We start from the raw sequence: 15,774 nt of genomic DNA, 5'->3' as shown, positions 1-15,774 counted from the left end.
GTCGCTGCAGCGGCTGCTGTACCAGTTGGGCGAGGCGGGCAGCACCCGCACCCCCGCCATGGCCCCGGGCCGCGCTTCCCGCCCCGCCGAGCCGCTCCGGGCGCTCCTGCCGAGCGCCGCTCACGCCGTCGCAAACTGCCGCAAACAACGCGCCTCGCTGCGACTGCCGTGAAGCGAGGCGGGAAAGATGGCGGCGCGGTGGGCGGTGGGCGGCGGTGAGTGTGAGGGGACGGAGCGGAGCGCTGGTCTGGGGGGTTTCGCCTGTGTTTTTCCTTGCTCACTGTGATGCCGCCTTGCAGGTAGCGCCTGGGTGTCCGGTATTCTTGGCTGGGTGCGGCCGGAGAGGTGAGTCTGGCTCTGCCGCGGTCCCGGACAAAGGCCCTTCCACGGGTGTCCCGGGCAGGGGACTCGGGTCTGGAGGCTCCGTGTGCCGCCTGGCTCCGCCGTCTTGGTGGCTTAAGCATAGGAGGTTTTATCTGAATATGAGAAGAAACTTTGCTTTGAGGGTGCCAGAGCCCTGGAACAGGCTGTCCAGAGAGGTTGTGGAGTCTCCTCTCTGGAGACATGATGGACATGATTCTGTGCGATCTGCTCTGGTGAACCTGTGTTAGCAGATGGGTTGGACTGGATGATCTCCAGAGGTCCCTTCCAACCCCAGCCAGTCTGGGATTCTTTTCCTATCCCGGAGCTGTGGGGAATAGGTCGCTCTGTGCCTCTGTCTATTTCCTTCAAGACCGGGTACGATGGGGCTGTCTGTCCCCTGAGCCATTTCTGTCAGGCATCGAGATTTCCTCAGGCTTTATGCTGCAGGTCACAGTAACACAGTAGCAGTTTCTCTGCTCTGTGTTTTCCCTGTTCACCGCTCTTCTGTAGCTGCTGATTTTCCCCAGTCTGGAGGGACGACAGAGTTGTGCCAGGGGAGCGTTGGGCACTGCTGAGCCTGCCCCAGACTTCAGAAGAAAGGCTGATGTGGGTTCTCAAAGTGCAGAACTTTGGTCTCTGCCTGAGCCTGTGGAGCTGAACTACAGAGACCTGTGCCACTGAAGGGAGGAGAAACGGGCTTGTGTTGCCTGTGCTGTGCTTGCTGCCGTGCAGCTGAACGGTCACACGCTACTTGTTCTGTTTTAGTCAATTCTTCCAGTCTTCTAGTCTCCCACTTAGTGCTTATGCATGATTCTTTCTAGAAAAGTGCTCCGTTTCTTTCTTTCCTATTCCCCTTACCCATATACAGAGTACTTTTGTTTGTTCCTTATCACTGTTTTCTTTTGCTTACAGTGTAGTTGTGTTCTCTTTCTTTTCCTAAAGTTATGAGATGTAGAGTTGATTGTGCATGAGGCTGGATTACTTTAAGATAGAGGGAGTGTAAGTTTCCCTAGTTTCTTTAATGTATTGATGTGTTCTGCTAATATCAAGTAGACAATCCTTAAATTGCTGTTGCTTAAGTTGTTAAATTGCAAAATTATGTTTATGTGCTTGTCAAGTATTTTCCTGTATTCATAAGTAATATAGTAATATATCTGGTGATGACAAATTGTTGTCTTGAGGAATACATTTTTTAAATAGTAAGTAAATAAACTGGTTTCACTAAACACCTGAAAAAATATTCTACAACATTTAAATTTGTATGTTATGCTACTGCCTACTGATAGGGTGGGAAAACTTTAAAGTGTACACTGCCCTCTAGAAACTAATCAATGTGTTCTGTTTGCCAGCCACTTTTAAAATGTTTTGCACAGTTTGGCTACTCACATGAAACTGTTCAGGCCTTAGTAAAACTCAGGGTGTCTGGTTTTGGTAGCTCCAAGTGGCTCTCCAGTACTGCCTTATCTAGTCAGCAGGGGGCAAAATGTAACTTGGTTTTTCTGAGTCTGAGGTGAGTGAACTGACTGAAAACTAGAGGTTTTTTGCTATCAGCTGTCTTATATTGACCCGATTGCATTTTTGAAAGTAGTTTAGAATATCTTCCCTTTCAAATATCAGAAGGGATGACTATTGTCAACTTCTAATGATGTTTTGGTACTCAATCCCTCGAAAAAGTAGAAATTTTTACTGCTAAAATTTTTGTTGATAGAGGTTAAATAAGTATTGGCTAATCTTGGGAAAGATAATGTAATGAACCCTGCATAAGAACAAGGAGGTGATTGTGTCTCTCAGTGTCCCCAGCTGGTCACAAAGTGTGGAACCTCATGCTACACAAATGTGACGTAGGATTCATGGTTTGCCTCAGGAAGCCTGGGGCTTCTTGTTAAATTAAAAAGCCCTTTTAATGTAAACTGTAGAGGACTTGAACAGTTTTATTTTGTGAATAGTCAGATGTGTCAGTTCTGTTTATCAAGACAGGTAAGTTCACAATTTTGCAGGTAAGCTGGGCAGCAGCAAAGAACTTGTGTTCAGCAGCAAAACTGGTTTTGTTTTGCAGGTGGCGAGCAGCCGGTAGCGTTTTCCCTCTGTCATGTATCCACACGAGCACATCTCTGCAGAAATCTCTGAAGTGGGAGAAAAAGAACAGGATTGTTTACCCTCCACAGCTGCCCGGAGAACCTCGCAGACCAGCTGTAAGGATACACCTGTGAATTCCCTCACCTGTTAATGTTTAGCCATTTCTGAGCAGGTTGTCACTGTCTGTGGGTGACTCTACAGGGTGCTAGTTTGATGGTTTTTTCATTTGTTATTTAAGATTTTAGTCAGTTTGGCATATTGTAAAAGTTAATATCACTTTGAATGTTTTCAATTCCAAATTATACTGGAGTTCCAGGTTACTTGTAGCTGATCACCTACCTAAGGTGTGATGTGAACTGCAAAGGAACCACCCTCTGTTTGTAGAAGTCTCTGGACTATGAAGAGGTAGAAGTGACCAAGAATGTATCATTATACACTCGTTCTGTTTGTACGGACAGTAAATAGCTAGAGAAGATCGTGTTTGTATGGTTTCTGTGCACAAAGATGCAAATGTAACTTTCCTTGAGTATTGGAACTAGTGGTGCCTGTTTGTAGGTACAATAGCGTGCATGACCTTTTCACGTCTTAATTTCTTTGTGTTTTACATTCTCTGACTTCTAGTAACATATTGCCTCTCGCTGTGGCCTGCCCTTAATCAAGCTATTTAGAGGTTGTTTTCTGTCATAGTGCTTGCTTGAAATGGACTGAGAGGTTCTAAAGTTAGGTCAGGAGGGACATGTAAGTTGAAAGTGGCATATGATTGCAGGAGGGTTTTTTCTACAGTACAGTGGAATTGTTTCTTCAGTCTGTTGCACAATAACTTGTGTTTTACTAATCCGTAAACTGAAGTAAGAGTCTAAAACCTTTTTGTTACCTGTCACCCTAAGTAACATGCTCAGTTTTTTAAATGCAGTCATAACAGATTAGTTTTTGATAACAGCAGGTTTATGCCTGTTTCTCCCTGTCTGTTATTGACCATTCTATAACCGAGTAGTACAGTTAATGTGAACAGAATGAGGCTCTTAAATTGAGTTGCTCGTGAAAAGTAAGTGGTGTATCTTTGATCACTGAAGAGATTATTCAGTGCTCCTTTCTCTACACCACAGCCTGGGAGAATTTTAGATGAATTCTTCATTATTTCATCACTCTTAGGTGCTGATATTTTGGAATTCCATTTTTGCAATTGTTCTTCAGTGGGAATGCCTTGTGGCCTGTTAGGCATATTGCTCAGCAAAGTATTTGCATCTCAAAACAACAGGGGTTTTTGGATGCACACTTTTGTGGACCATGAGCATTTATTGCTTCTGTGAGTATTGTGGCCTAGAATGTAGAAATGCACGCTGTGTACTGTGCTAACTAATGCAGTGTATGTGAAAGTGCAGTTACCAACCAACTCTCTTATTAAATCAGTTTTTCACCTGTTCATAAAGAATGCTGTCTCTTTTAAATTTGTATTTATGTTAAATTTTACTAGCTAGTTTTGGTCCCTGCTGGTACATTAATAAAATTAAATGGGTCTTTGGAGACAGCTCTTCATGCCAATCAAACTTGAAACCCTCTTCACTTCTGAAGAGCTAATGACGTTCATTCTGGTAACATTGCTTAGTTGCTATCCCGGGAACTTGACAGCAGAATGATGTTTATCAGACCAAATGGGCACGTCAGTCTTAGACTGCTTCAAAAGGTGGGGAGGAGGAAGGGAAAAGATCATGAAAAATCTTCTGATTATTCTGTTCAGGGACTTCTGTTTATAAACTAATTCTCATAAGATGGTATTAAAATGTTATGTGTGCTAGCTACTCTTTTTGTTATGCTTTCAGTTTCAAATGTCGAGGGCATGAATGATTGGGTATGTTCATGGTATAGTAGGAGGAGTCATATTTACTTAGTTCCTGGTAAGAATATAGATTGTGGAGCAGACATGTATGCTCCATTCTTGTTTTCACAGCAAAATTACTGGTCCTCTGTTTTTTGCATCTAGGAAATATATCACTGTCGGAGGGAAATAAAATATAGCAAAGATAAGATGTGGTATCTGGCAAAACTGGTGAGTAAAAAGTACTTTGTATTGTATTTGTTATAACGCAAAATTTAATCGCTCTATTTGCCCTACCAGCCTAGTTCAGTCACAATCTAATCAGCATCTCTGTAATAGAGTCCTGGGGAAGAGCCTCATCTGTGCAAGCGAAGTCATTTGTAGTTTGGTTTAGCTGCTTTATCCTAGTTTGCTCTCATATGTGTACTCAGGATCATGTGCAGATGATGCACTGTGGAAGAATTTTTGTTGTTTTCTGTGTAGCAGTAGATGGCAAGGAGAACTCGAAAGGATAGTAATGGGCTGTTTTTCTCTTTAAGAAGTAAATCAAAGGTTTTATCAAGGTTTATTCAATATTTAGCTCAGAAGTTCTGTATGTAAGATATTACATCGAAGAAAGGGTATTTAAGGAAACCGAAGTCTTTTGATTCGCTCTTTATAATGGCAAAATAATTTAAATACTGTCTTCAGAACAAGAGGAGGGTAATACAGGATTTAACTTTTAACACTTTAATTGCAGATAAAAGGAATGTCCATTGATCAGGCTCTTGCTCAGTTGGAATTTAATGATAAAAAGGGAGCAAAGGTGATCAAAGAGGTACGTAGTAGTATTCTTTAACACTCTTAGTTTCAAGAGAACTTTAAAATCAATACCTATCACCAGAAGTTTGCAGATGTTTCTGTTAAGCCTGTTAGGAGCGCATTCAAGCGACATACTGTTGTAGGAGCCATGTAATGTGAATATGCAGAGGTCACTTGTGCTGGCTGTTTTAACTTTTAATGACTATAAATTACATGTGGGTACCCTCTCTAACAAAGCTTGGTGTTAATGTCATGGTAAATAATGCAGAACCCTTGTCACTAACGGCTGCTACCTCTGTATGTGCTTTGGTTCTTAAATCATAAGAGGTGAAGGATGTCATCATGGAAGGGACTGAGTTCTGTGAAGGCATGAAAGCTCTTTGCACACTTCAGTTGTTTAGAGTCTCAAATGACTCATTTTCTTGGCCAAAGCATTGATTTCTGGCATCATAATGATGAAGTATCCTGTATCAGGTGAAAATATTCAATCGCCGAAATTCACTTTGCCTACCTCAGAATTTGTTTCTAGTCTGATGTCTAATTAGACAAAGGTCCATGGATGGAAGGCTGAACCATCTTTTCCTCTCCCTTTCCTTCCTCAAAAATGTAAAAAAAGTTGTCCTGAAGCATTTCCAGTCTGTATGCAAAGAATATGCTTATGTAAAAGATGTCTGTCTTCTAATGATTTTGATCTCTATATAATATTTTTTTCTAAAACTGACTTAAACTTGCAATTTCTTCCTTGCTATCTAAAGATAAGTAGCAGCATTGCTTAAATTCCTACTCAATATTTCCATTTCTTTTCCTTTTGTTACAGGTTCTCTTAGAAGCTCAGGAAATGGCAGTAAGAAATCACAACGTGGAATTCAAATCAAATTTACATATAGGTACATTTTTTTCTTATTTCAGTGCAGAAAAATGTCATCCTACCTTATGAAGAAGTTTTATCCATAAGGTTTTGTTGCTTCAAATCAGCAGAAATTATGAATGAAGTATAGTTTTTAGTAATCTAGGCATGTGTTTTGGACTCGCAGCACAACTGAAGTTGTGTGGTTGTCGAGTATTCAGCCATTGTTTTGTTGTGGTTGGTATCTGACTGGTATTTTTCTGGCATCTGCTGCACGTGTTGTGTTTCAGACACATTCACCTGAGAGTGGAGTTTCTGTTCCTAATGTGAAAAGAGAAGGTCCTGAAGGGAAAGATGCCTAACATGATTATGAAAGACTAGCCAACAAAAAGCAAAATGTTATTACTTTTTAATGTTGCTAGTGAACATGGATGCTGGAAGCTTTGTCTGTAGCTGGTACTACTAGCTTTGCAGGGTTAGAATCTAAACTTGTCTTAAAACAGTATAAAAGTAAATTAATATTGATGGTAGACTTATTAAAATTCTTTATTACATGTGATTACAGGATACTCTTGTAATAAATACAGCACTTCCTTGCCTAGAGAAATGTTTATTTGTGTTTCTAGGCTCAAAGAAAATAATGCTTATTTTGCCAAATATGGTATAAATGTTATTAAGCTGACCTCCTAAGCTTAAAGTAACCTGGGTTGTAGAGCAGATTTGATTAGAATTCTTTGGAGCCTTCCAGGCTTCTGCCATAAGAAGGTTTATCTACTAGTGCAGGACTGGATGTGTAGATAATGAAAATACCTATGATGAATGTAATAAAGGAGGAAAAATGAAGTCTGTAAGACTTTTACAGGAATTCATGAGACAAGCTACTGAAAATCAGTGGAATTAATATCACCTTCAGAAGAGCTATGTAATCTAGCTCTGGATTTGTCCTTTACTACATATCTATTTTTGCATACTTTCTAAATTCACTTTTCTGGTGCTCCTGAAGAGTGTTAATTCAACTCATGGGTTCCTCTGTAGCAGTAATCTGCTAAATGTAATAGAAGAAAGATGCAGGAGACAATCCTGAATAGAATTAACTTTTCATATGCGGTCATGAAAAATACCCTGACAAGACAGTGTTTCGGTTGCAGACAGGTAGTAGTTTATTCCTGACTGAAGAGTCCTCTCTCTCCCCCTGCGTTTCTCCTTCAGCTGAGTCACTGACGGGCAGAGGCCGCTATGTGAAGCGGATTCGTTACCACGGCAAAGGCATGTTTGGCATCATGAACATCTCCAGGTGCCATTACTTTGTGAAGCTAGTGGAAGGTCCTCCTCCTCCTCCAGAGCCACCGAAGACTGGTTTTGACCAAGCAAAAGAATACGTGCAGCAGCTGCGAAGTAGAACCCTTGTTCATACACTGTGACAAACTGTTGTGACTGTATAGGTATTTCATGTTTGACAATGTAATTATATAAAGGAATAATTAAAATCATGTTTAGTTATGTCTTTGCTGGAGCTGGATGATGCAAGAATGATCATAAGCTTTTTTTTCTTGTCAAGCCAAAGCTATGGAAAAATTATCGCAGTATCACAGTATGTTTGGGATTGGAAGGGACCTCAAAAGATCATCTAGTCCAATCCCCCTGCTGGAGCAGGAACGCCTATGTGAGGTCACACAGGAACATGTCCAGGTGGGTCTTGAATGTCTCCAGAGAAGGAGACTCCACAACCTCCCTGGGCAGCCTGTTCCAGTGTCTGTCACCCTCACTGAGAAGAAGTTTTTTCTCAAATTTAAGTGGAACCTTTTGTGTTCCAGCTTGATCCCATTACCCCTTGTCCTCTCATTGTTTGCCACCGAGAAGAGCCTGGCTCCATCCTCATGGCACTCACCCTTTATATATTTATAAACATTAATAAGGTCACCCCTCAGTCTCCTCTTCTCCAAACTAAAGAGCCCCAGCTCCCTCAGCCTTTCCTCATAAGGGAGGTGCTCCACTCCCTTAATCATCTTCGTTGCCCTTATTGGAAAAGCAGGAACAGATGTTACATTTTCTAAGTTACTTGGACCAGAGCATTCAATCTAGAACATACAGTGCTGTTATAAAGCATGTAAGGGACTGTGGTGTCCTTAAATTCATGCAGCTGTCTCTCTTATGTGTGGTTGGGTCTTCCATTGTAAAAAATACGTGTGTGACAGTCACATTGCAAGATCAAGACTTGGACTAAAATTGCTGAAATTTGACATTTCAGAGTAGCTGCAACAGTGGAACAAAGTGAGCAACGATAATAGTTGAGATCATCGTGCATCAGCTTATGGTTTCTTTATCTGGGCTGTAATGCTCTTTCCTTGCAGCCTCAGTGTAGCTGAGGTGTTAGGTGTTGTGTCTCAGAGGGGAGAATAGAAAAAGCAATAATCAAATTTTGACAGGGTCGGTAGGTGGCAGTGTTTAGTTTGTCAGAGAGGGAAGTGGCAGTGAACACTTAGACCACACTGAAACTCTGCTCTTGATTCTGACCATGGCATTAACAGTCTGTGGAAACTCAGAATGGGCAACAGACACAATGTGGAGAAAAGCTGCTCTTGGTGAAGAGTGAACTACATTATTCTGCATTGTCCAGAAGCAAATTGCTTTTGTAATGTTGAGGTGAGTAAAACACTCAATGTATTTAATATGGAATGGCTTGTTCCATATACAAATCAGGCTTTCAGTTCTCTGAAAACAATGTGATTTTTATCATTATTTTGAAGAGAAGACTGAAGTCAGTATGGGAAATTGCATTTCACCCAGTCAAGCTTTCAGCTCAGATGGCCAGAGATCATGAACATCAACATAAAAAAAGAATGAGTGGTTGCTTGTTTATGCCAATGTCTAGTATTTAGACCTTTCTTTTCCATGTTTGGAACAGTAGAATGCGAGATTTCTTACTTCATTTGGGTCTTTACCACACAAACTAGTGGTAGCCTTTCTGATATGTGTTTACTTTGATCAGTACTTGAATGATGGCCAAGGGACAGTTCATATAAGGAAACAAATGATCTTTGTCTTAAAGAAGGTGGCATACAGTTGTTTCTTTTAGCTGCCAAAGAAAGGCTCTCATGATTTAAAGAGTGTTAGGAGATGCTGAAGTTGCACAAGGACATAATGCATGGCTCTGTACCATTAATGGGTGCTTATTTGCAGCCTGTTTTTCTGCAGTGCATTTACAGACGCACGACTTCAGAGCCACGATTTAGTAACTTTTGTCTGAAAGGTATGTTCTTGATAAAACTCTCTATCTCTGCAGTCCCTGATGTGTGCTTGAAGAACTGTTTCTGCTGTGCTATGATAAACAGCTGTGCTTTGCTCTGCTAGCTGCTGTGAAACTCTTTTGTCATACTAAATCTCTTACAAGTTCCAGCAAACTTGAGTGACTTAATCTTTTTTGAGGGTCAGTGATCTGGTAGAAGACTAAGGAATCACAAAATAACCCAAGCTTAATAAGTGCATGTAAAACTTGGCTTCCAGATACTTTTCTTCTACTACCTGTTCCTCCTGCATGCTGTAGATTTTTCTATGGATTCCTTCTGGACCTCTGGACAAGATTGTATCATAATAGATATCATTACTCCAGTTATGAATCTGCAGACAAGGAGAGAAGAATGTGACTGGTGTCTTTTTGAGTCTCTTTGTGATGCAGAGGGTGGCCCTGACACTCCTTCAAACAGTCCTGGGCTTTTAAATTTTGCTTGTCATTCTTGTTTTCTTTCTCAAAGCAATAAGTGGGAAAACTCTTCTTATGACGTACTTTTCAGCATTCCTCTTATTCCTTAGTACCCTTTTCTGCTTTCTTAAAGGTGTATCAACCATAGTGGATCCTGAGGGTGTTGGTTAAGGAGACTTCAGAGCTGCAGCTGTAGGAGAACAACACTGGGAAATCGGGTGAGATGAGGGACTTGAACTGACAGTCCCTGCTTTTGAGTGGTAGGACAGTAAGAGAGTCTGAAGTGATTTCCATCATAGGTCTGTCAGAGTATTGGTACGGGAGCCTGCCTGAGCCTTTCCCAAATTGGGTAAAATCTAGTGAGAAATACTGTCAAATTCAATATATAAATAAAATGGGGGGTTGATTCTATTATGTTCTCTTGGTAATTAGTACATCTGCATTTCAGTTACATATTTGATATGGATTCAAACAGAAAACTCCATGCTAACTGCAACAGGTCTTTAGCAGAAGAACATAACTCATTACTGTGACTTCCAATAAAAGAACATTCTTAAATGAGCTGTCACCAGAAGGGAGGGGGACAGGCACCTAGGCCTCCGCTTGATGCTAATTTTGTTAGTGACATCTGAGGGCACTGTAAACTCACCACTTGTGTATGTATATGCTGATGTTACAGAAACTGGAGAAGGAGCAAGTACGCGTGAAGGTGTAGTAAGGCTTCAGGGAAAATTGAAGAGAGCAGAACCGTGAGCACTGCTCAGCAATGTGAGATTTAATTGGGGAAAACTTAAAAACCTGCTATAGAGCTTGTTCATAAACGTTTTAAAGTATTCAGTGAGAAAGTCAAAGTACTTTTATCAGACAGTGTGGTGCCTTTTTGGATGTGTGTGTTTGTTTTTTCTGGGCAGTTATTGAGGGCATACTTCATTAAAAGAGAATTAGGAGAGACTCATGAATGTGGTTATAAAGTGATCATCAGCCTTTTTGAAAATGTGGAAGACACAGGAGGTTACATGTGTGTAATAAACAGTGACTGGGCAGTTAGAGACCGCTGATTGTGGACAGGTCTGGACTGGGAAGTGCTGTGGTGAGATGGAGGTATGTAACAGTGCTTAGGAAATCCCTCGGTCATTGCAGTGAAGGAACAACAGGGAATTGCTGTTTCCTTTCTGCCAGCCCCTATGAAAATCTACGAGTAGGATGCTGGAGCATCATTTGCAAACAGAATTCTCCTTGAAATAGAAATAAGGTGACTCCTAATACTCTCAGTGAACCATAGAAACCAAGTGTGATATTCTTCACTGTATAAGCTATAGTCCTGCTGAAAAAACCCCTATTTCTAGCTTTTCAAAGAACAAGCCTTTATTGCTGAATGACAGCTATCCAGCTGCGCTTCAGCCATGTAATTTAAAATAATTACTAATTGAACAAAGAGTGTAATACCAATAATAACTGCAAAAGTTACTGTTTGCTGCAGCTTACCTGGGGAAAATAACTTGAGAGGGGAAAGTTTCAGGAACTGACTTTTGAGTACTTAGAGTGCAGTAAGGAGCAAGTTATCTCTTGAGAGCAGTCAGCAAGTGCAGAGCTAATTTTGTATTTGCTCTATAACATCAACACTTCTTTCAAGGAAGTTGTATGCTGTTACAGAGGGCAGGCTGCCATTCCGGAGAACAAGCCAAGGAGCGCATAGCTTTACATTGCAGAAATTAGCCATCCACCTTGGAGTATTAGATGAGGAAATTAATCTGAGTCTGTTCCACACTTGAACAAAGCATTCTTGAAACTAAAGGCAAAACGTGGGGCAGACCATTTGAATAACAATAGCATCTGTGGATGCTACTTCTGTGTATTACGTGGCAGTACAGCCATCAAGTTTCGTGTGTTAAATGAATTGTGTCATACGTGAACATCATAGGTTCACTCCCTTTTTCTTTCCTCCAAAAATAATGGAATGGAGGCTTAAACTGTGTGTGTATTCATGTGATATCAGAGTTGGCACCATTGTCAGTGCTGCATCAAGTTGCCCGTGTCTTTGTCTAACAATACTGGAAATCCAGATCACCGTGCTAACCATCTTTTGGGCAGGATGAACAAGCCCAGCTTCAACCTCATAAATCCCATTCTCTAGCCCTTGTGCTGTACCCTCCTAGTTTCCCCATCTCTGCTGCAGTGGGGGACCTAAAACCAGAGTTGGGGTTTCAGGTGTTGCTTCACCAGCACTGATGAGAGGCTGATAAATTCCCTTGGTCTGCTGGCCACACTTTTAATGGAGCCACGTATGCAGTGTGCTGTGTCTGCGATGGGAGCACGTTGTTGGCTCATATTCAGTCTGATGTTCATGCAGCTCCCAGGTCCTTTTCAGGTTGCTCGTCAGCACCGTAGAACCTGTGTTCCAGCTCCTGTTGCTTTTTTATACACTAATGAGGACTCCTTTACCACCAGGAAATTGTTCTGTGGATGGTGATTTTCTTTCCTAATAGAAAAGTTGCAAACCAGTGCAGTAAAGGTGTTTTGTACATGCTGTTGTGGTAAACTCCATTAACATATGTAGCTAATAAGCAGTGAAATGTGTCTACATTTCTCCTATTGAATATCTCCTTCAGAGCAAGACAAACATAGCTCCTTACTGTATGCTGGCCATGTAAATTGAAACTTTAATGAAAACAGAGTGGACTGTGAGGTGCACTGTGCTGGGCCATTAAAGGATTACTCTTCAAAACCAGCTCTTCTAAATGCCCCCAATTCCTTGCTGCCTTTTTTCCCTACTTAAAATTCCCAATAGTGCATTAAGATAAACTCAGTGGTTAGTAAATTTTCCCCTGTGTAGTTTACAAGCTCAAGGTTATGGGCCAGAACAAGTAGTGTCATGCTGTAAATCAGGTGTAATGGAACAGCTTGAGAGGGTGCACTGACGTCCTACTTCCCCTCACACAGTGTGTGTCCTAAAACTACGAAGGGAGGAGAGTTGGCAGAAACCCGGAAACCCCCATAAATTGCTGATTACATCATCAATAATGAGGTTCATCTTGCTACATTCTCTCTTCTGGTGTTTGAATCATTTCAGTACAACGGAGTGTATGGGAAAATTCTTAAAAGGGATGCAAGTCAGAGAAGACAGAAGCTGTCACTGAAACCCACTGTGGTGCAGAACGGAGGTGGGACATCTGCCTTGTAGTTCTAATTCCAGCAACTAAATGCTTTTTGTCAATGTTCTGTGTAATAATTTACGTGCTTTCTTTACACATCAAGTGTATGAATAAGCTACCAAGTGGTGCATGTCTTTCCTTCCGAGACCATACCCTTCTTTAATATGATTTCTCTCTGATAAGTGAGGCCTCTTAATGAAATTTTTGCAATGTCTGCCTGTGCTCAGTTAACCCCTTTTGGGTCTCTTAGGAGTTCTTTTCTATGTCCATCTTCTTTTTTCAAGGTGTGCTTTGTGAAAGTTGAAAAATGCAGGAAAAGCAAACAAAAATACCTTTGTGCAGTGACACTTCTACCCCACTCTACCCAATAAACTCAATATCATTGTTCTTGGCTGTGAGACATTAACATTCTTTCTGCCTACAGCAGGAAAATACAACAGGTCTTTTTCTTGTTCTCTGACACAGAAGCTTCCAACTTATTAGTATTTTTTTTTAACAATCCTTAATTCACATCCTTTATCAGACAGTGTAGTGTCTTAATTTCTTAAAAGTAGGTTTGAGATGTTATATTTTTGCCTGATAGGAATCTTGGGGCCAAATTCCTGGAGGTTAAGAATACACTTTCCTGATACGGTGCCTGGGGTGTCAGGGGAGTAGAGGCGACGACCTGGGGGTGCATCATGTACCCACAAAGTGAAACGCAGCAGCCCCAGGGCAGATGGTGCCTCAGCACTGCTGTGACTTTGCCAAACCGACACATTCATGGCACTGATGCCATAAATGTTTTGTGGCAACTGTCCAAAGCAAGCAGCCGATTATGTTCCTAATGATTGCTTCTCGGTGCTCTCCTCCTCCTTCACCTGCCCCAGAGAGGAAAACTTTCTTCCCTGTGCTCTGTCCACTTGGATAATGGCAGAAATGGATTCTTTCTATAAAAATGCAGTGCTAACATTGCAGTAGTCTGTGCTGTGTGGGACTCAGCTGTGTAATTACATTCTCCCTCTGAGTTCCCCCCGTTTCCAGACTCTTTTGTAGCTCCTGTCTGTGGCTGTTAACTGGAGCAGGGTGAGTCTGAGCGCTCACGTCTCTGCTGGCTCCTCTCTGAGCTGTTCAGCTGCTTCCCCTTCACCACAGCAGCAGCAGAGTTGATGCTTCCAGAGCACTTCTACAGTTCCCCTGAGATGCTCAGTGAGGACTTTGCATAAGCGGGTGGTGACCTTTTGCTGACTCATTTGCATGGCTGGTCCAGGTTGATTCCAGTAGTTTCAGCTGAGGAGCATAAACGGGTTTGTGTGCCCATTAAATTCTCAGAATAGTCAAGCCTGTGGGGAAGTTCAGGGCTATAACCGTGCATACGCGAACAAAATGTTTGGTACAATAAGTGGGTATGTCAAGAACAGAGTGGTAACTCATCCTACTTGAAGGTGTGTTCTTGATTCAGTGAGCTGAAGGTCAGTTGTTGTGCTCTAAACGGGAGTAGCATGGCAGGAATCCCAACTTTACAAAGCTATTTTTGGCTTTGGAAGCCCAGGGTTCATCTCTGTTTAGTGAATTCTGTAGGGTAAACGGGTGTTTAAGTTGTGCTAAGTTAACTTGGCCAGTTTCTGGATAGCAGATGTCTACTGAAAATGCTTCCCAGCTTCCTTAGCAGTCACCTAGCGCTGTCTTCTTAACAGATTCATGGGCGATTTCTGGGCAACATGACCACAGCATCACTCTGACCTTAATTCTGATAAATACAATGATAAATACAAACTGAGCTCCATCCTGTAGGTACTGGGTTGCTCCCAGCCTCTGAGCTACCTAGATTAAAGCTAGCTGCAGCATTCAGTGAAAAGAACTTCAGATACTGTCCTCCTTCATCAGATTGAAAAGGAGAGGGGTGTAGCTTCCAAATTGAAGACAATCCTCTGCTTTACCACTGTTGTCAGCTATGGAATCCGATACAGCACTTTCATCTAGTGACAGTGATGAAGTGGTTATTAAATGCAATAGAAATCATTCAGGCCCCTTTTGATTAAAAGCTTCACTCTTATCTCCAGCTTTCAATGTTCTTGGAAAAGAGCTTGGCAGAAATACAGAACTGGGGAGAGAAATCCTCCCCTACTTTGTTGTTTTGGGGGGAATGGGGCTGTCAAACGCAGAAAGGAGAACTTTTGCAGGTTTGATAAATTACCATCTAAATTTTAACCTTGAGAGCTCGGGGTATTTCTCCTCCCCAGACTGAATAGAGCACTTTTCAGCAATGATCCAAGTGTCTTGAATGGTGTGGAAACGTCATCTTTTGGGTACTCATCATGGAATAAAGCACCAAACATTTGAGGAATAACCATTACTTTGCGTATAACACATGTCAGAGAAAGACTGTGAAAAAATGTCAGTGCCCTTCTATTAGCCAGCTTGTTTGAATACAAACATAAAATATTAACTTAAATCAACTGCAAGGCATTAAAAACTTGATGTTCTCCTAGCCCCAGAAGTACTTTGCTGATAAGAAACAAATTAAAAATGCAGAGTTTTCAAATAGCAAAACCACTGCATATTTCAAATGAAGTTGGTCTTCTCATATGTAGCATTTTGGACTAAAAAAATAATACTAAATGCACATAAAGATGATTACTGTAAATGGTGAAGACATCAAAGTTTGGCATCAAAGTCAAATGAAGGCACTGGGAAGTCTGTTTGTTTGATCTGTACATAAATAAGCTTAAAAGGGAAGCCAGAGCTTTTTTGTACAGCTTGAACTGGGCAACCAGTTCAAATTCCCCTGCATGCCAGGGATAACTAAATTAGGTTAGATCTAAACATGGTCTTTTTTTTTTCCCCAGCATGGTTCTGTGCCAATACACCAGGGAAAATGAGTTGGCAGAGGACACAAGTCACAGGCTCTTATAAAATACTTTAAAATTCATAGGTAGAGGGGACAAACTCTAGGAGACTGAAATAAAAGCCTCTCTTCTAGTTTTGGAATGAGAACTATCAAAATTAAGGTAAATTGATGATTCCCTCACCTTGTTGA

The 15,774-nt window shown here is 41.4% G+C and overlaps 1 protein-coding gene across 3 annotated transcripts; it reads left to right on the top strand.

The window, feature by feature from the left end:
* The first annotated feature begins 163 nt into the window (after positions 1-163).
* Positions 164-7,389, top strand: MRPL22 (mitochondrial ribosomal protein L22). Of its 3 annotated transcripts, XM_080353212.1 has the most exons (7): positions 164-215; positions 300-345; positions 2,420-2,555; positions 4,421-4,486; positions 4,995-5,072; positions 5,874-5,943; positions 7,113-7,389. In XM_080353212.1, the coding sequence occupies exons 1-7, from the start codon at positions 188-190 to the stop codon at positions 7,322-7,324; spliced, it is 636 nt and encodes a 211-aa protein (XP_080209338.1). In that variant the 5' UTR covers positions 164-187; the 3' UTR covers positions 7,325-7,389. The 3 variants fall into 3 exon arrangements, with proteins under 3 accessions (XP_080209338.1, XP_080209339.1, XP_080209340.1); XM_080353213.1 differs by lacking the exon at positions 4,421-4,486; XM_080353214.1 differs by lacking the exons at positions 164-215; positions 300-345; positions 2,420-2,555 and adding an exon at positions 3,606-3,745.
* The last annotated feature ends 8,385 nt before the right edge of the window (positions 7,390-15,774 follow it).

Source organism: Nesoenas mayeri (assembly GCF_963082525.1).
Source record: "Nesoenas mayeri genome assembly, chromosome: 14".
Taxonomy (NCBI): Eukaryota; Metazoa; Chordata; class Aves; order Columbiformes; family Columbidae; genus Nesoenas; species Nesoenas mayeri.
Note: the sequence above shows the minus strand (reverse complement) of the source record. Positions and strands in the feature narration are given on the sequence as shown.